Source organism: Anastrepha obliqua, chromosome 3 (genome assembly GCF_027943255.1).
Source record: "Anastrepha obliqua isolate idAnaObli1 chromosome 3, idAnaObli1_1.0, whole genome shotgun sequence".
Taxonomy (NCBI): Eukaryota; Metazoa; Arthropoda; class Insecta; order Diptera; family Tephritidae; genus Anastrepha; species Anastrepha obliqua.
Window position 1 is genome coordinate 121,167,854 of NC_072894.1, and position 21,346 is coordinate 121,189,199.

The window sequence follows — 21,346 nt, forward strand, 5'->3', positions numbered from 1 at the left end:
ATTAAAAAGTAAGCCAAAAAAGATAAAAAAGCGAAATAATAAATACATAAAAAATTACAAATTAAAATAATTAAATTGGGTCACAAAAATTGAAATAACAAAAATAAAATGTAAAAATGCAAATTAAGTTTAAAATGTAAAATAAATACTAAATACATACCAAAAAGGTGAAGGTTGAAAACTTTTTAAATAAGTAAAAATTGAAAAATACAATGATAAAAATAGAAAACAAATTGCAAGCAAAAGCAAACTAATAAATACATAAAAAGTTTAAAATTAAAAAATGTTTAATTAAATAAAAACCACAAAATAGTTAAAATTCAAAAATTAAACTCCACTTTACTCCTTTTTCAGTTGGTGAAAAAACAGAAAAAGCAGCTGTTCACGACTAGAAGTTTGTTTCCCTATTTTCCTTGAAGAATGTTGGCAAATAATTGATATGCTTACATACATACACCCTTGTAACACGCTTAAATTGAATACAAAGCCTCGGGTTTAAACCAATCAATCACATTCGCTTACATTGCAAAGCATGCGTCCTTATTTTACACCAGAGACATAACATATTTAATTATTCATAACAGTTATTTTCATACATACATACGCACATCACGCGTATTCCCCCAAGGTGGCACAACTCATAACCGTTTTACTATTCGTACTGAACGGCAAGCAGAAGACCAATTTGAGTTTTGTTGTGAATTTCTACTAAAATATTCATGCTACTCCTTCTCAACGAAACCCTGTGCTAAAATTTTTCTTTCACATTTTCTTCTCACCAAAAAATTCCTTGTCATCAAAAAATTAGGTCTCATTTGAAGAATATGTACATGCTAATGTATGTATGAATGTGCGACATGTGCTCTACTCACCTCCTTGGCAAACTTGGCAAAAGAGGCCGGCGCTGTTGGGAAGATGCCCACATACGATTGGAAAGCCACTTCTGCGCTTAAATCGATTTTCTCCAACAGCAAACCGCGCAAATACTTATCCGGATTTGCTGGGTCATATTGTTCAATGTCGATGCCGACGACAAAGTATTCACCGTTGGCGAGTAGACCTTTGCGCTCCAGACTGACCATCAGGCCGACGTGCTCATAGTAATGGCCAAGAATGAGATAAACTGTAAGTGAGCAAAAAAGTGGAAAAATAGTAATGGCTAGTAATGGGATATATACTTATAAAGGTATGATATATATTTGTAATATACTTGTATATAAAAAATTCTGTGTAATCACGTGGGATTAGCGTCAGGAGAATAGAGAAGGAAATTGATCTGAATTTGTATTTGCGCATTGTTTGGTTGTTGGAACTGAATTGCCAGCCTTCAGTAGCCCCTATGAGTGAAACAAAAAAAAACTTTTGAAAAAATAATTTTGAATTAAAAAAATTTTAATTTGTTTAATCGTTGAAAAAATATGCTGGAACAGCTTCCTATTTCTCAGAATGTTACGATAATTCAAAAAAATGTATTTTTTCTGAGTACTAATGGATTTTGATTTGTTGCGTAAGTCTTTTAATTCTACCAAAAACTACTCAAAAAACAAAACAAAACAACGCCATCAGCCAAAGTGTTCCCGGCCAGATTGAAAAATACTCAAATTAGGCCTTGAAATTACTTTTTGTGATCAGTGATGTTCAAGGTATTGACCCAATTTGGACTGTAATTTGTTAATTAATGGCAAAAGGACAGTGTTCATGTTGACTGCTGAGCTTCCAACCGCTCTCTTAATATCCATTAAACAATTGCATTGTTCTGACTCTTTCTTGTATATGTATTATTATATATAAAGGGTGATTTTTTAAGAGCTATAGGAAAGTTTTTCAAAAAAACACACGTAAAATTCAGAAAAATGCATGAACTTTTTATTTAAATCGATAGTACAGTCCATATAATTTAATGTTTGAAGATTATTTCATGCAAATGTTGACCACGACTGCGCTTCAAATGGTCCATCCGCTTAGTCCAATTTTGGCATACTCTTTCCAATGTTTTGGCCAGTATCTCACATATAAATACTTTAATGTTGTCTTCCAATGCGTTAATTGAAGCAGGCTTGTCTGAATAGACATGAGCTTTAACATAGCCCCACAAAAAACAATCTAAAGGCGTTATATCGCACGATCTGGGTGACCAATTGACAGATTGGCAGGCCCCGAACGTGAAATAAAATGTTCACCGAACTCGCCTCTCAACAAGTCCATTGTTACGAGTGCTGTGTGGCATGTGGCACCGTCTTGCTGAAACCACATGTCATGCAAGTCAAGCTCTTGCATTTTTGGCAAAAAAAAAGTTGAATATCATTTCACGATAGCGCTCATCATTCACAGTTACGTTAGGATTCGCAGCATCTGTGAAGAAGTACGGTCCAATGATACCTCCAGCCCATAAACCGCACCAAGCTGTGACCTATTCTGGATACATTGGTAGCTCTTGCAATTCTTCTGGTGCTCTTCACTCCAAAATCGACAATTCTGCTTATTTACATACCCATTGCTCCAAAAATGAGCTTCGTCGCTGAACACAATTTTTCGATAAAAAAAATGGATCTTTGGCCAACTTTCCAAGAGCCCATTCACCAAAAATTCTGCGTTGCGGTAGGTCGTTCGGCTTCAATTCTTGCACCAGCTGTATTTTGAAAGGCGTCACACCTAAATCCTTTCGCAAAATTTTCCACGTTGTTGAGTAACAGAGGCTCAATTGCTGCGAACGGCGACGAATCGATAATTGATGGTCATCATTAACACTGGCCGATACACCTGCGATATTTTCTTCAGTTCGCACTCTACGTAAGCGTGTTGGGGGTTTGATGTCCAATGATGTGAATTTGGTTCTAAATTTAGTCACAATAGCTCGAATAGCCGGTTCAGTGGTACAATTAAACTGACCATAAAATGGAAGAAGTGCGCGATAAACTTTCTTAACAGAACACTCATTTTTATAATAAAACTCAATGATTTGCAAGCGTTGTTCGTTTGTAAGACGATTCATGGCTAAATTATAGACCAAACTGAAGATGTTTGACAGTGAAACAAAACACGAAACGTGCGTCAGCTGTTTAAACCAACTGTTTAAAACGATAATAGCTAAAAAATCACCCGTTATATGTACATAATACAACACTGCAGTTCCGTTGCGTTCAGGTGCAGCCGTTAGCTTTTTGTCATTTATTTTTACTTTTAGTCTTCTGCTGAAGCACAACAACAACAACAAATTACTTTGAAATTATATCGCACAGTTGGACTTGGTTAGTTCTAAAATGTAATTATTGCTCTTACACGAAAATTGCTTACTTAATAAGATATCTTTTTAGGAGTTACATATGTTTTGTTCTGAAAAATATTTTTTTTTTTTTTGAGATTCTTGCATTGCATTTGAACCTTGTTATTTTAACATCCTGTAAAAAATACCGTTGAAAAGAGAGTTCAGTGTACTACACTTATTGAGTTATAGATCGTGTAAATCATAAAATTGTATTTTTAATGTTCGTCAATATACTCGTATGTATGTAATTCTTAGTAAAATAAATATGAAATAATTGCGAGGTTGAGAGTGGATGGATTGTTCATCTCTATTTTACAGTATTAGTATAGCCATTATTGACTAATAAATAAATAAGTATGCAGAGCAGGTAGGTGGATTGCTCAAAATACTACTTCAAGTACAAAAAAAGCACAAACAAATAAAACCATTGTTTATTTTTAATTTGTCAATTATTCCCAACCCTTCTTATTATTCATACTTTGGGGACTACACAAAATTGTCCCTAAAATATACGTATGTCAATGTAAGTTCGTATCAATACAGTGGCTCACAGCTTATTTCGTGTGGCTGTATGTTAAACTAAAGAATTGTAAAATTATTTTTATTTGATTTACTTTAAAAAAAATTTAAATGCACAATCAAAGATAAATTATTTCTAATTACAAACATGTATAAATGCATTCAAATTTTTTCTGCTTTAGTAGAATATTTACAACAAAAACAGAATACTAGGTAAATTGACGTCACAGCTTATTTCGTGTGTTCACTTTTACCGTTATCGGCGCCATTAAACCGGTTAGCAATTATAGGAAATTTGTTTTGCATAGTATATTAGATTATATCCTTATTTAGTTTACACATTGAAAGTAGTCGGTTTTCCAGCTTAATTTAAAAATACCGTGATGGGTCGTCGTACGTCGATTGAAAGGCGCGAATTAGTGATTACGCATTACAAAAATGGAAAGTCGCAGAAAAAAATTGCTGAAATTGTAAATTTAAGTACTTCCACAGTACAGTACATTATTCAACGCTTTTCTCGTGAAAAAAGAGTGGTTGACAAAGGCCGCCAAGCTCCAAACAAAATTTTTACAGAAGCTGATGAAAGGTGGATATTAAGAAAAATTAAAAAAGACCCACGAATTAGTGCGCCAGCTTTGACAAAAGAGGTTGAAAAAGTACTTGGTAAGTCATGTAATCCTGAAACAATAAGAAGAATTCTGCGCAAAGCTGATTTCCATGGTCGTACAGCTCGAAATAAACCGTTTGTTAATGAGCGTAACAGAAGATTAAGGGTGGAGTTTGCCGAAAACCATGTTAATAAAGATCAAACATTTTGGAATGACGTTATTTTCGCCGACGAAAGCAAATTCAACCTCTTTGGTTCCAAAGGAAAGTTTTTCGTTTGGCGTAAGCCCAACGCGGAGCTGGACAGTAAAACACGGTGGGGGCCATGTAATGGTTTGGGGCTGCATGTCAACAGCTGGTGTCGGAAACTTGGTTTTTATCGACGAAATTATGGATAAAACAGTTTATTTGAATGTATTAAAAAATAATTTACTACAAAGTGCTGAAAAATTAGGCATTCGGGACAGGTTCAGGTTCTACCAGGACAATGATCCGAAGCATAAGTCGGAATTAGTGCAACGGTGGCTTATATGGAATTGCCCTCATGTGGTAAAAACGCCAGCACAATCACCTGACCTCAATGTAATTGAGAATTTATGGAATATTCTGGATCAAAAAATTAGAAAACATAACATAAGCAACAAACAAGATCTAAAAACAGCATTGCAAGTGGAGTGGGAGAAAATATCTCCTGAATACACTGGAAAACTTGTTAGCTCCATGCAATCCCGGTTAAAAGCTGTATTAAAACAAAAAGGCTACCCTACAAAATATTAGATTAGTAAAAACTTAATAAATTAAAACAAAAAAATCATGTTTTTTCTAGTTTGGTTAAGCACACGAAATAAGGTGTGACGTGGATTTACTTATAATTTTGATTTTGCTGTAAATATATTACTTAAGAAGAAAGAATTTAAGTTTATTTATGTATGTTTGTAACAAGAAATAATTTATCTTTGAATGTACGTTTAAGTTTTTTTTCTATATAAAGTTTATACAAAAATATTAAATTTTTTTATTTTAATAAACGGGCACACGAAATAAGCTGTGAGCCACTGTACATACATTCACCCGCCAATACAGATTATGTTACCAGAGACCAAATCACATTTTTCTTAATTTAAATTTAAATTTATCAATTATCGGTTCGCAACCAAAGGTCGCAAACCCTTCAAAAATTCTTCATAGACTCATTAGAGTGCTCCTCTCCACGGAAATCTTTAGTAAAAGGCGAAAGATTTATTCGACAACTGAAGAGAAGCCAGAGTAATTTCTATAACCCAATACACAACTAATACTTTAAAACATTTTATAAACCATCTGCGAACTACAAATTTTGAATGAACACGAAAAAATAGTACTCACACTACATAATTCACATATTTTAACATACAGATGTACATAAATAGGGGGATGAATCAGCAGTACGCGAAGCGATTTTCCAACGTTTCAAACGTGAAGCATAAAACATACTCACAAGGGTGGGAATGTATATGTGAAAGATGTAAAAATTGAAAATCAGGTAAAAGTCAACAAGCACTAAGGTGAAGAGCTGGCACAAGAGTTGCCGATAGCTCTCTGCCTGAGGTTTTGCTGTTGTTGTTGTCTTCTTAGCTCAATGTACTGTGAAGTGCCACTTATAAGTTAAATAAAGTTGCCAGACAATATACATAAATGCAAGAAATGCGTATTTAAGCACTTTTGCTTATGTAGCGAGATTTACTTAATATAAGGCCAAAATAAATGAAATGGGTTAAGTAAAAAGTCGCTTTATCGAATTTATATGATAACAAAATTTTTCAATAAAGTTTGAATTCTTTCCTGGAATTTCTGAAAACGTTTAATTTAACCCATTTACACCCAACTCTCTTTTTACACTATTGTTTTTCTACTCGATTTGGAAAGAACACATTTATTATACAAAATTTTCGCTCTTGCACGAATCTCAAAACAAAAAATGTTTTTACTGAATATAGTTTTGAGTAATAGTAGTTTTATTTCACCCTCCAATACTTGTCTATTTGTATACTGCACCTGCCTAGTGCACAAGTGTCAAATATGATTGGTATACGCCTTTAATTGCAACATTATAAGATTTGTATAGTGTGATTAATTTTACGCCACCTTGTATAAACAACTAGAGAAAGCAAAAAACAGTCGCTGATAACAAACTTGGTTGCAACGAAACAACGAACGGAAACTATTAATAAGTGTAATAAAACCTGGCAGATGGGCTGGGCATATCTGACATATGATATCTACTCACGAAAGCATTTTGCGTTCAGTCTGTAATAAACGTGCATTTATGTTAACAAGTGGTCATGAGTAGTTGAGTAGATTTTCTTTTTTCTAAATTCAATTTCAATTTTTATATATTTTGTATATTGCATTTTTTCAATTTGAATTTTTATGTGTTTTATCTATTGATTTTTCACTGTACACTAATTAAAATAAAATTAATAATGAAACAAATTAACATAAAATATATTAATTAATAAAATAACACATTTAATGTTTGAATAATAAAATTAGTTTGAAAATAATTTGTAAGAAAAATTAATTGTTTTTGTTATATAAACACGCATCTATATGGATTTCTTTATTACTTCTTTTGCACGATTTTTTGTGAAAATATTTATAGTTTTTTCATCTTACAGGAAGTTGTGGAACCTATCCCCAAATTTACGAAAAATTAAAAATTGTGTAAAAAATACGTCAGACATAGTATTTTTTACACAATTTTTATTTGCCCCTTATTCTAAGGAACATATCACAAACCATGTGAAAGAAGAGTTCGGTGCATTAACACTATACTCGCTTGGGTATGCAAAAGCCATGTAATTTTTTTCCAAAAGTTCTAATACTTTCCAAGTTTTATATCTTGTTTATTTTTCTAAGAGTTTTAAACTATTTTTGCTTTCCATGTATTTTTTTCTCGTAATAAAATCTTGTTTATTTTGGAAAATATTATGAAAATTAATAAATTGTGCCATATTACCGATTTAATTACTTAACTGAATCTCCATTCTTGAGTAATGGAAGAAAGCATTTTTGCATAAAAACTATGCCGTTTACATTAACCTTTTTTGGTTCATATACCTTAAGAAATAAATAAACCTAACACAACCCCTTAATTTTGTGTACAGATCTCCGCTGTTTGACATCCTCTTTTTAGTTCTCACAGGCATCTCATCTACACTCACCTCACGGCAAATCTGCGCTGAATTTTTCATTTCGTAATCTTGTATTATTCATTCCTGATATATACTAAGATTAACATTAAAGTCGTAGTATTTACATATAATATAATATTAATTGGTACTGATGTATTATAGAAATTTGATCAAAAGCCAGTTTGGCTTCATGAGCGTGATATTGGCATTTATCTTGATTTCTTAAAGTATTCGTACCGAAAATTTAATTACATATGCAAATACAAATAAAAATATTTTCATGCCCGCTGATGCACACTCAAGTCTGGCAACGCCTTTGGCTCAATGCTGCCTATAACAGCGCACTAGCGTGCTAGTAAAGTCACACCTATGCTTACATATACGTTTGTACAACAATAGCAAGCAAATGCTTGTGTAACAGCAGGGGAAGCAGCCGGCAAACGAATACAACCGAAAAGGCGACGGCCAACAATCAACGGTTGCTATGAATGTTTTGATGTTAACATTTGGCAGCTTGTTAAACGTGCGTATGTACATAAATGTATGTATGTAGATGTGTATGTCTGATAAGTATAGAGGTAAAATGACTCGTACGCTATGTTGCTGATATCGGGTAGTTGATTGTAAATTTATACATGCCTTCCTCCACTGTTCGCTGTATTTGAAATGCGTGTTGAGTTTATTTCGGATGTGGTTCACTCGCTTCAGTTTTGTGTAGTACAGTTTGCTGTCAATTCTCAGAAGCCTTATTCACGTTTGAATTAAAGTACTTTAATGTGAGCGTTGGTCAGGTTATCGCTTCTCGGCCTTATGGCTAAGATCAAAGTGTAGTATCTGTTCTTATCAGCTTAACATCTGATAGATTCTCCATCGGAGAACAACAAATGTTAAACTGATTTTTGGAAATAGACGGAGTGTTTTAGGAGCTTGCTCCACCTCTGTCACGGGTTGGCCCAGTATTGCAGTACCGCTGGGATTTCGGCCCAAATTACTGAATAAATATTATTAAAACTTCTGCGAAACTCTCCCGTCGGTTCTCGAATGGCACGGTTATGTCCACTATGGTGACGGATCTCGTGGTCTCGTTCCTGATGACAATGTCCGGCCTTAGTGCTGAGAGATTCCCACCAGAGACTCCCGCAACTGTCTGGTTGATGGTCATGGTGCCAGGCAGTTTGACAGCTTTTGCCACTCTTGCTACAATAGCGTCATGGCGCAGTTGTCTCGCTGCCGAGTGAGGTGTGCAGTGGCACAGCACGTGCGGCAAGGATTCCAGGGCGTGATTACATCTACGGCAGCGCTTGTCCCCCTCACCCCATCTTCGTGCCCCGTTTAATGGGAGCACGTCGAGCCGGGCGCGGTGGACAAAACGCCACTCGGCAAACCTGGTGTAACTGCCGCTTCTCATAAAATGATTGGCGACCCTTACACCAGATGAAACCTCGTAGACTTTTCCCTGGTCTGGCTTTGCGAGGAGCGTCGCGAGGTAATGCTCCTGTATGGCCGTTCTCAGCCGGTTGATCACCTGGGTCCTGGCCTCTGGGGGGATGATGACTGTTCTGCCACTAGATCTCTTACACTCCAGCGATAGTTCGTCCCGGCCGCCATCGTGTCTCCATTTCAGCTCCAGCTTCGCAGCTTGGCGTCTCGTTGCCACTCTGACACGTGACCAAAATAAGGAATTGTCGGTGCTGGGCCCAAAGAGCTCCCCCTCCAATGAGCCAGAGAGGTATTCAGCGATGTCCTGCTGCACTGGTGGTCTTTTCAGCTTCCGCTGAACCGTATCCGACAGTGTCTCCCTCGCCAACGCGCTCACGGACCCATCCGCACAGGTTAACATCCTGAACGCATGAGCTACCGTGAGTACGTCTACCAGGTCCGCCAACGGAAGCAACCCTCCACCACCCCTATACGGGGGTATGAAGACCACCTCCGGACTGGCGCGCTGCGGAAGGTTCAGCCAGCGTTTACCTGCTCTCTTGATGACTTTGTCCGCCGCTGTGAGGCCCGCCTTCCGGACCTGAGCTCCCCTCATCACGAAATCTAGCCTTGGTAAGATGAAAGTGGCTACGGCGTCAAACTTCTGTCATGGGGTTAGCAGAGAGTCATCCACCGTCCTAACATCAGTGATGAGCTGCTCAATGGTGGCAACGGGTGTTTGTCTCACTTGGTAGCCAGTTGGTATTCCTAGATGTTGGTAGGCTTGTCCCGCTTGGAGCGCCTTCACTGGCTCATCGTCCATGATGAACTCAGTGGGTACTGCGCGCTGCTTACCGCCCTTGCCCCTAAGATGGAGGGTGGCGCATTTTCCAGGATTAAGCCTGAGCCCAATCTTCTTGGCTTCAGCCTCCGCGGTCGTCAGCAACAGTCTCATCTCCTCCGGGCTGCCAGCAATCAAAGCAAGGTCATCGGCGTACGCTAAGTTCTTCCATCGCGTGGTCCCCATCACGTAGCCCGTACCTTTGCTGGAAAGCTCTCTGATGAGCGACTCCAGGGTCAGGTTGAACGTGATGGGGCTAGCCGGGCAACCCTGCTCGACTCCCGCAGCAATTCTAATTGGGTCAGTGAATCCCTCCCGTGTCCTTACCTGTGTCGTGCAGTCGGTGTACATTGCTCTCACCATGTTCACCGATGACGACGGCAGGCCAGCTCCATCCGAGTCCCTATATATGGATTCATGAGGGATGGACCCGAAGGCGTTGGACAGGTCCAGCCAGGCCACCAGAAGTTCCTTCCCCGTCCGTTTGGAGTCCTCAATGACCTCCTGCAGAACGTAGTTGTGCTCAGCACACCCCTCATACTGCAGGAAGCCCTTCTGCTCCTGTCCAAGGCGCTTCCCCCGTACTGCGAACTCGGTGATCCTGTCCGCCAGTACAGCAGCAAACAGTTTTGCTGTCGTGTCGCCCATGGCGCTGCATTCACGAGGCTACAATGTGGAGAAAGAGGCGATCCTCGTTGGTGCCCTGGGCACCTGGGACCCATGCAACGAGCCGGTGCTGAGACGCTTGCGTGTTAACCAACGCTACGCGTCTATGATGCGCCGTCTAGTTGTCTCTGACACCATCCACTGGTCACGGGACATATACGTGGAGCACGTCTCTGGGGTGAGACAATATTCTGCTCCTCCTGGGGAGCGCCCTGGCTAGGGTGTGCCCCTGGCGGACGGACTTCAAACCCTCCTGACCCTACGTGAATGCGATTGTAAGGATGGGCTATGGCCTCCGGTACCCCTTCTGGGTGAACGGGGGCAATAACAAGATTAATTCTTTCATATGAAACACCTGCAAAGAAAAAAGTCAACCTTAGCTAAAAAGCAGCATAATCTTTTATTTATATCTAGCGAACCGTCACTCTCGAAAAGAGTGCGGGAATTTTTATGTATCACCCCGGGGGGGAAATGTCCCCCCGGGGAAAACGGTCTTGAAGCCCACTTTATCTGTTCTTATCAGCTTAACATCTGATAGATTCTCCATCGGAGAACAACAAATGTTAAACTGATTTTTGGAAATAGACGGAGTGTTTTAGGAGCTTGCTCCACCTCTGTCACGGGTTGGCCCAGTATTGCAGTACCGCTGGGATTTCGGCCCAAATTACTGAATAAATATTATTAAAACTTCTTAGGTGGTTTAGGGATGTTATCAACTGGGAACGTTACTTAAGACGAAGCGTTTTCAATTAGTTGAATCATTCAAAAAATATGTTCCTGTATATCGACGCAGTAAACAACGTACACGATTTGTGCCAAGATTCTTATTATATTCGTGGATTTTTAACGACTCCACTTCCTTTTCTTTTACCTAACTTTGAGATTTAGATCTTCTTCGCTTGGCTTTTTCAACGCTGAGGAAACTGGTTTTGCACGCACTTCTTTCTTTATCCAGCATTGCCAATTTTTGAATTTCAAAAAACACTAAAACCTGGAAAAAAGCGTTCTACCGCCAAATAGTTTTTTAAATTAAAGAATACTTTTTTCGTAAAAGTTAGTGCCGGATGTTTTTTAACACCTTAAGAACTTAAATTGTTAATACGGAACAGAAATACTCTTGGAATGAAGTCAATGATAAGGACCGATGCTGCCGTCAGTGCTCTATGAACTTCGCGAACAGATTTATTTTCGTTTTTTTCAAAGTAAATTTCCACAAATTTATGTTGTTTTGGCGTTGAACGATTCATGATGACCTGCCAAACCTTACTAAACACAAATGTCACAGAGTTTGTCAAACCCTAGCGCTCATACAGCTAAAAAGACACCCAATATAAGATTTCGCCAATTTGTACATATAATTCTCTTTTCAAAGACATTTAAATTACACCATTTCAAAGTCATATTCCGTCTCTTCTTCTTCTTAATTGGCGCTATAACCGCTTACGCGATTTTGGCCGAGTTTAACAAAGCGCGCCAGTCGTTTCTTTCTCGTGCTAACTGGCGCCAGTTGGACACACCAAGTGAAGCCAAGTTCTTCTCCACCTGATCTTTCCAACGCAGAGGAGCTCTTCCTCTTCCTCTGCTACCACCAGCTGGTACCGCATCGAGCGTTTGTATCCATTCGGACGACATGACCCAGCCAACGAAGCCGCTGGATCTTTATTCGCTGCGCTATGTCTATGTCGTCGTAAAGCTCATACAGCTCATCGTTCCATCGTTTGCGATATTCGCCGTTGCCAACGTGCAAAGGTCCAAAAACCTTAAGCAGAATCTTTCTCTCGAACACTCCAAGCGTCGCTTCATCGGATGTTGTCATCGTCCAAGCTTCTGCGCCATACGTTAGGACGGGCATGATGAGAGTCTTGTAGAGTGTTAGTTTTGTTCGTCGAGAGAGGACTTTACTGCTCAGTTGCCTACTTAGTCCAAAGTAGCACTTGTTGGCAAGAGAGATTCTACGTTGGATTTCAAGGCTGACATTGTTATCGGTGTTAATGCTGGTTCCTAAATAGACGAAGTCATATTCCGTACTTGCGTTTATTTCACGTTTTTTTAGTTCGGCTTTTTTTGAGCCATATATCCTAAAGCAGTCATATAGTATACCTCTCAGGTGCGTTCGAAACTGGAATACGTCGTCTTTGTCTTTATATGGAGACCATATTATGTTTGTCATATTGGTAGGCGTGAACGTGTCTAGTAAGCTTTTAAGCGTTGTGCTTTGCGTTCTTTGAATTTCACTGATCCAATTCCATCCTATGAAAGTCGGTGCTTGCTCATTAATCTAAAAACACTAGTCCAAAAAATTAATTTCAATGAAGCCTACGGAACCATAATTTTTTTTTGGTTAGAGATGGTAAGAACTAATAAAAATAAATTACGGATAGTTCCGGCTGTTCTCGTATACACTTTCGCAACGCTGTACGCAAACTAACTAATTTTTGGTAACGTTTCACCATGAGTGTCCAACTAACTTCTGTAACAACAATTCACTTGAATTGAGGAATTTAATTCAAGGTGCGGAAACTGCCGGCGTCGTTACTATATTTATATATAGTTCCTCTCCTCTATTATACTGTATAAGCATTCAATTATTTGGGCCGAAATCCCAGCGGTACTGCAATACTGGGCCCGTGACAGAGGTGGAGCAAGCTCCTAAAACACTCCGTCTATTTCCAAAAATCAGTTTAACATTTGTTGTTCTCCGATGGAGAATCTATCAGATGTTAAGCTGATAAGAACAGATACTACAGATAAAGTGGGCTTTAAGACCGTTTTCCCCGGGGGAACATTTCCCCCCCGGGGTGATACATAAAAAATTCCCGCACTCTTTTCAAGAGTGACGGTTCGCTAGATATATTAAAATCAGTTTAACATTTGTTGTCCTCCGATGGAGGATCTATCAGATGACTTTGATCTTAGCCATAAGGCCGAGAAGCGATAACTCAATGCAGTTAACGGTAAAGTACTTCAAGCGAAATGCATATAAAGTGTGTGAAAATCACAGCAACAGGATAGCGATCAGAGGATTGAACGTAAAAGGATCGTAAAAATATTTCACAATAAGAAAATGCTTCGCGCAAGGGTGGCTGTTAATTCGGATAAGATTTTGCACGGCACGGTGCATGTACTCATATTTACTTGTGCAAAAGTGGTGAAAATGAATTATGAAATCGCTTGACTCCTCACTCAAAATTCTTTAAGACTGACTGCTTCAATCACCTGTTCATGTTTATAAGATTAGAAGCCATCTAGTTGACAGTACTTGCCAGCTTGGATTATCGAAGTGGAAAACCAATATTCTGTCGTGCTCCTTATGACGAGAAATTTATATTGTATGTGTGTATGTGTGTGCCCTCTCGCCCAATTCTAAACGCATTTGTACTTACTGCGAGTGTTTTTGTAGGTGCGCTCCACCAAGTCATCGAAAGGGTTCGCCATGAAGCCATGGTGATAAATGGTGTTCCAGGTTTGTACGTCGCGTATATTCACTCCTGCATTATGCAAAATGTTTTGTATTGTCTCCGCAACCGGGTGATAGGGACTATGTGGACTGTCCAGAAACAAAAATGATACCTGGTGATTAAAAGAAGAAGCAGAAAAGGTATAAGGAGAAGCGCATTAATCATTCAAATCCCAAAAGTAATCAAACTCAATTCACCTGCGTCCAATTAAAGGCTAACAGCAGAGAAACCACCGATTTGGATATCTGTGTATCAGGTGGACGAGTACGCGCAAAAGTGGGAAAGTCTTGCTTATTGGACGTGTCGCGGTGCATACAATACTGGAAAATATTTAATTGTTATTACATTATTACATTTTACATTCGATAGATTTAGGCGCATGGAGCTTACGTATGAAATCATTGGCAAATTGAAGGCGGCCGCCATGCGACCCTCGTGCACACACGTCTCTTGTGGCCCGATGTAGCCGGCTACTTGTTTCGTCCACAATGAAGCTGTTTGGCGTATGCTCGACACTTCATCGCCGTATGTTTCCGCCACAATGAACTCCAGCGAATGGCCGAGTGCTTTAAGTTTGCCAGCATTGACTTGTGACACGGCGAGTGTAATGGCGCCTGAGATGGTGATGCCTATGTGTAAAATAAAATATAATATATCACAATTTTATGCATTTCTAAACTAAACTATTTTTACTGATATTCAAGTTATGCGTATAAACGACTTTAGGTTTCATTGGGTTGATGCGACATGCATAACACAGCGCATCACACATTCCATATTTTGTATAAGTTCAGTATTCGTGTCTTTGCCATTTTTGGGAAAGTCAATTAGCCGCTTCAGGTACCTTAAAAGATTGATGCTATGCGGGGAATTTAAAGACGATCAATGCCAACATGGTTTCTTGAAAACGCACGTGGAAGGGTATATTAATGCAAAGTTTAGTTTTTGTTCTCTATTTCTATTTCTATTTTTTTATTTTATTTTTTTGCTTGTTTTACATTTTATTTTATGTTTTTACTTTTTTATTTTTTTATTTCATTTTTAATTTTTTATTATATATTATATTTTAAGTTGATTTCATTTCATTGATTTTATTTAATTTCTCTTGTTTTTAATTGTTTTTTAATTGACTTTCTTTCATTTTATTTAATTAAATAATTTATTTTTTTTTTGCTTATATTAGTTTTTATTTGATTTTTGATTGACTCTTTTTTTTATTGATTTTAAATTGAATTTTATTTTATTTCTCTTATCTTGTTTTTAATTTTTCAATTTAATTTATATTGTTGAAGAGACCTACACAAATGAGAGACCTGCAGTTTTAAGCCGACCCCGAACGGCAAATGATTTTGCTGAGAAACTTTTTTATAGCAGAAATGCACTCGGAGGTTTGTCATTGCCTGCCGAGGGGCGACCGCTGTTAGAGAAATACTTTTCCTCATTTTGGTGTTTCACCGAGATTCGAACCTATGTTCTCTCTGAATTCCGAATGGTAGTCATACACCAACCCATTCGGCTACGGCAGCCACCCATCAATAAATTTACGTTTTTTAAATATTCGCGGCTAATTTGTATTTAAACTTTTTGTAAATTTTAATGTGTTTGCTTACTTTTCACTTTATTATTTAAAATTTGTTTTGTTATTAAATTAATTCAGTGAAATTCAGTTTATTTCTTTTTACTTTTATTTTCATGAGATACACAGTTTTATTTTACTTTTTATAATTTTTTTTATTTAATTTAATTTAATTTTGAATTTAAATTTTTTTCTTGTTTTGATAATTTTTATTTTAATTAGTTAAGTCAAGTTTAATTTAATGCATTCTCGTTTCCTGCTTTTTCAAATTTACTTTAACTTTTTATTTAATTCTTTCTTTTCAATTTTTTTATGTTTTATTTATATTATAAAGAAATTTTTTTTTTTTTTTGTTTTGCTTATTTTTAATTCTCTTAATTTTGTGTTTCTGTTTTTTTAACTAATCAGTTGAGTTTAATTAAATATATTTTTCTACTTCACTTTGTTATTGTAGCTTCTGCTCAAATATGAACGAGACGTTATCAATAAAACGGTCCGCGGATGACATATGGCAAAAATAAATTTTTTGTTTTTTGGTAGGACTGTTATAAGCTTACATGGCAAGTTGGAATAACAAAATTTCCAAACAAATTCTTTGTTCAACTTGAATTTCCATCGTTAAATTCGAAGAACACACTCGAGCTTGACTTGTTTACAGTTGCACATAAAACAAACTATGTGACATATCACGCTGAAATTTGCCATGTAAGCTTATAACAGTCCTACCAAAAAACAAAAAATTTATTTTTGCCATATGTCATCCGCGGACCGTTTTATTGATAACGTCTCGTTCATATTTGAGTAGAAGTTATATTGTGTTTTGTGCTTTTTTACATTTTATTTTTTGCTTTTGTTTAAATTATTTGGAATATTTGTTTATTTAATTTTTTTGCTAAGTTTCGGATATTTTTTGTTTTTGTTTAAACAGAGACCGATCTGTGTTACATCGTTTTTGATTTTGTTTTCATTTCTTTTTTATTGTATTTTTTCCTTTTTTTACTTTTTTTTTACTCTTTATTTTTTGTTTAAACTAATTCAGTTTATGCTTGTTTTATATATTTGTTTATTTTTTATTTTATTTAGTTTATATTTTCAAATAATTAATTTATTATTTCAGTACTTTGGTTTAATGAAATTAATTCAGGTTAGTTTAATTTTATTTACATACGTTAAACAATTTTTTATGTTCTATTTTATTTAACTTTCAATTTTTTTTTAAATTTTTTTTTATTCTTATTTTATTTTATATTATTTCCTTTATTATATGGCAGTTATTGGTATTCATTGGACTTAATTTATTTTTTATTTTTCGTCTATTTTACTCTTTTAGTTTTTTATTACTTTGTTATGAATAAATTACTTTAGTTTAATTTTACTTATTTATATAAAACACAAATTTAATATTACTTCTCTGTTTTTAATTTTCTTTTCAATTATTTTTATTGTAATCTCATTTTATTTATTTCGTTTATTATGTGATATTCTATCATACTTTCATTCCATTATTTTATTGTATATTTTGTTCTAGTTTTATTTAATATTCTACTTTTTGAGCTGTTAGTCCCGTCAATTTAGACATTCGAAGCTACTAAAATTCATAATAAGCTGAAAATGGATGAAATTGTTCAAAACATAGTTAAAAACAGAATTTTAAAGCTCCCAATCGATCCGGACGGGGGAAAAAATTGACTCAAGGTCAAAGGTTAAAAAAATGGGTTTTCGTGAATTTCTCGAAAACGGTCAGTTTTATCGCAAATAAACTCAGACGAAAATTGTAGATCATAAAATTATCTACAAAAAAGGTATCAATGATTTTTTCCCTAAATACAACCGATTCTAAGATATAACGAAGTAAAGAGTTGCAAGTGTAATAATAAAATATGCATAAGCACGCCCCGTATATACATTTTTCTAGCTGTAATATAAGTAAACATAAGGATGTCTATCGATGATTTTAACTGAGATTTAAAATATAAAACATACATACATATAATTCTCAGAATATTAGGTATAATGAAACCCAGTCCCTTATTTTATATGATAGTGTAACCTTGAAACGACAGCTGCCCATCTGTTCAATTGTGTGCGTGGCTACGGTCGTATAGCTGCTTTGTGTGAGAATTCCCCCTAAATGAACTACCGTTAGTCTTAAGCGTCACTCCGTAGTTGATTCAACTCCACAAGAAGTTATCACCAGCGGAATTCGTTTTCTTCTCTGTATGTACGGAGCGCCTAAAAAAAATACCTGCTAAGATAAATATCGATATGTATGTTTTGTTAAGAATACTCGAAATAAAAAAGAAGTGCAATTAACCTGTCTTCCTCCAACGTCTGTCGCTGCTCATCAACATATTTTCCGGGTGTATTACCAAGTTCAAGTATGGCTTGGTAATCAGCTAGACCAGTTAGATTGGGGTTGGAGGTTGGTCGATGATACATAAGAACCGATTCAGACTTTACTACCACCTGCACCAGAGAAAATATTAAACACGATTTTTTGCAGTAGTAAAAAAGGATGCAGTGCTAAATGTGGTGTCAAAAAAGTGGGTCTATATTGTTCTCTGGCGTGCACAAATTGTCTAGGCCGATCGTGTTCTATTGTTGAATTTTTAATTTTAATTCCGTTTTAATCCGGAAAATCCATTTTTTACTTCCGCTTTTTTTATTTTAATCACAACAGACCCGTGGGGAAACCACGTTAAAAAAAAAAACGCGCTAAGTACACTACCTCAGAGGTGGCGTGGATATGTATGCACATTATAAGACTTGCAACTCTTTACTTCATTATATCTTAGAAACGGTGGTATTTAGGGAATCATACCTTTTTTGTAGATAATTTTATGGTTTACAATTTTTGTCTGAGTTAATTTTGAGATAAAACTGACCGTTTTCGAGAAATTCACGAAAACCCCATTTTTTTAACCTTTGACCTCGCGTCAATTTTTTTTTAACTTTATTTTTACATATCTTTTGAACAATTTCATCCATTTTCTGCTTGTTATGAATTTCAGTAACTTCCCCTTACGTTTTGGCCTTTTTAGTTTTAGTTTTAGTTTTTTACTTCTTTTTTTTAATTGCATTAATTCAGTTCAATTTAGTTTTGAATATTTATATTTTACAGATTTTTGTCGCTTAAAATTCAAATGATTATGATACATTTTTTTTATTTTATTCAATTTAGTCTAATATTATTTATATGGTTTCACAAGGTGAAGTCCAAAATAAACAAGACTGGCATCATAAAAATGTTTTTGATGGTGCAATCTTTTACGTATTCGGAAAATTGCATTTGGCCATGAAAGGAAAACGTTTTGCGTCCGTAGAGGCCATCCAAAACGCTTGTACCGACATCCTGAAGGACATTCCGGTCAATGACCTGAAACATTCTTTCGAAAAGCTTTTAGATCGCGCTGTCGTTTCTATTTTAACTCAGTCTTGTTTATTTTGAACTTCAATTTGTATTTAAAAAATTTTTTTAACTTATTTTGTGTTTTTTATTTTATTATATATTTTATTTATTACCTTTTTTATTTAAATTATTTCAGTTTAATTTAGTTGTATTAATTTACTTCCAAAACAACTTTGTTTGGTTTGTGGTTCATTTTATTTTATTTTCAAATAATTTTTTTTTTATTTTATATTATTTTGCTTGTTTATTTTTTGTTTATTTTAATTCAGCTAAACTTATTTTATTTCCTTTTTTTAAGGGAATCGAGTTGAATTTAATTTCATTTATTTGATTTTTATTTCATTTAATTGTTTATTTTCAAACAGTTTTTATTTAATGTTTACTTATTTTATGCCATTAAGTTTGTTATTTAATTTTTATTTCTTTATTTTATTTTACTGCATATTTTGGTTTAGTTTAATTTAGTTTTATTTGATTGTCTTGAACTGCCTATTCATTGCTGGATGTTGACGGTCCCATTTATTTATTTAAATACAAATATTCGTTTCATATTTCTGTTAACCTACATACCTACATAAATCACAAAAACATATCTACAAACTAAACTAAACTAGGACCAGTGTGTGAATGATTTGTAAATGATGATTTTAGTTTAATTTATTTTACTACATTTAACTAATTTCATATGTCTGAAGTTATTTGGCTTTATTTAATTTAATTATTTATTTTGTCTTACTTCTATTTGCATTTTGACAATTTTCTTATTTCTCAACTCACCTGGTCGCTGATAGTCCAAATTTCCCGGACTTCGCTGCGAGCCTGTTAAGTAACCCAAAGTGAATACTTCCGCTGAGACTTTGCCGATACTGCTTTGATTGCTGCTTGTTGGCAACAACAAAATGTTTAAATCAAAATTTCCAATTAATAGTAAAAGAATAATTGTAAATAATGATCGCGATAACGATAACGATAGTAAATGCGTCGCAGACGTGCAGGGGAATGTCTTCATTACGTGCAACGACGATTGGCTTTAGTTTTGACTATCCAAAATTGCTAAAATTACGTTCTGAGCTGAGCCAAGGATGACAGAGGGATGATGCAGCTATGAAACCTCTTACTTGTTATTAAACTTCGTTTTTTGTTTAATTGTTTTATTGAAGGAGTGCGTTTGGCACATGGTGGACAATTATGCGGCAGTGTTGTTTGCTTGCCGAGCAATCTTCCGCTGCAGCAGTTTCAGCATTTGGATATTTTGATTTATTTGTAAGTACTTGTAATATATTATTCTCTTACGTTCATTCAAAATGTAATATATTTCTGTAGAGTTTGTTTCTTTTGCGCTTCATTATTTATACTTTGGCATGCATTTTACAGGGAAATTTATTATCATACCTTTTTCTTATTACTACCAGTGCAATAATAGAAGTATACTCCATTTTATTAATAAATTTCTACTCCCCCATTCCATTCATGCATTATAAATATCCTTTGTGCGCTTTCCCGTTATAATGCATTCATTTTGTTTCATTGTATTTTATTTTTCCTTAATTCTATGCTGTTCTCTGGCGCGGACATTAAATTTTCATACGTGGTCATCTTTATTGTGGCCTATTCTGCCTTTTGCCGCTATGGCTGGTACTTAATGCCTACGTAGCCTTTGTTTTCTCTGCCACATACCGTTATGACAGCCCATGCAATTTGAGAAATCAATCTCCCTTAAGGCTTCACCTTTTCCGTCAGTTTGTTTTTTATTCTATTTAGTGCCAAATCTAATTTCGCTGGCTTGAATTTCCATCTTCCGTAAAATAATAGTTGCGTTTTGAATGTCTACAGGCTGACGTCTGTGGATTTATGCCGCCATATAAATTATCTGAAAATAAGAATAAAGCATTGAACGTTAAAGGTATAGCTTGAAGAGCTAATAAATGTAATATGAATATTTTAGTTATTAAAAGAAAGTCTAACTTAAATGCATAATACACTTGGACATTTGGTTAGCCCACCCTCGAATTCAGCTGAAAAAGTTACTAAGTAAACATGACAAGCAATTTCTCTTAATATCACTCATCAACCTCCGTTTGGCTCTATCCAAATCTTCAAAAAGTTTTTATAATTCATATTCAGGAATTACATTACCAAAGAGCCAGCTCACGGTCATATATGAAATTGCGATATTCAACTGGTACTAGCTGAAAATTGTATGCCATAAATGGCCACTGACAACTATAACAGCAGAAGCACAACTGTCCTTACTGATAGCTAGGCAGCAAACAAGGCTCTTAACCCTTTCATGTTACGGCAAAACTGCTGCTGATTTATTGATGAATACCTTAGACTAGAACAACCAGGTAAGTATCTTATGAGTTCCAATGCACATAGGAATTACTGGAAATGAAATGGTACTTAAATTAGCC

General features: G+C 35.8%; 1 protein-coding gene, 2 non-coding genes and 2 pseudogenes across 3 annotated transcripts in view; 2 read left to right on the forward strand and 3 right to left on the reverse strand.

Annotated features, from left to right (window-relative positions):
• LOC129241099 (guanylate cyclase 32E) overlaps nt 1–20,544 on the reverse strand; it is a 69,724-nt gene extending 49,180 nt beyond the window's left edge. The window contains exons 1-5 of the mRNA XM_054877260.1: nt 19,710–20,544; nt 14,338–14,576; nt 14,145–14,267; nt 13,873–14,059; nt 873–1,123 (exon numbers count right to left, since the gene is read on the reverse strand). Of these exons, the coding sequence (XP_054733235.1) occupies nt 873–1,123; nt 13,873–14,059; nt 14,145–14,267; nt 14,338–14,576; nt 19,710–19,941 (1,032 nt within the window). The 5' untranslated portion in view covers nt 19,942–20,544. The remainder of the gene's footprint in view (nt 1–872; nt 1,124–13,872; nt 14,060–14,144; nt 14,268–14,337; nt 14,577–19,709) is intronic.
• LOC129243300 (U5 spliceosomal RNA) lies at nt 5,537–5,660 on the reverse strand. Its single transcript, XR_008582277.1, has one exon. It is a non-coding gene; the product is annotated as a U5 spliceosomal RNA (small nuclear RNA).
• LOC129243260 (U2 spliceosomal RNA) lies at nt 8,358–8,555 on the forward strand. Its single transcript, XR_008582267.1, has one exon. It is a non-coding gene; the product is annotated as a U2 spliceosomal RNA (small nuclear RNA).
• LOC129243166 (U2 spliceosomal RNA) lies at nt 10,977–11,157 on the forward strand (annotated as a pseudogene).
• On the reverse strand, nt 13,074–13,246 carry LOC129243158 (U2 spliceosomal RNA; annotated as a pseudogene).
• Nucleotides 20,545–21,346: the final 802 nt, after the last annotated feature.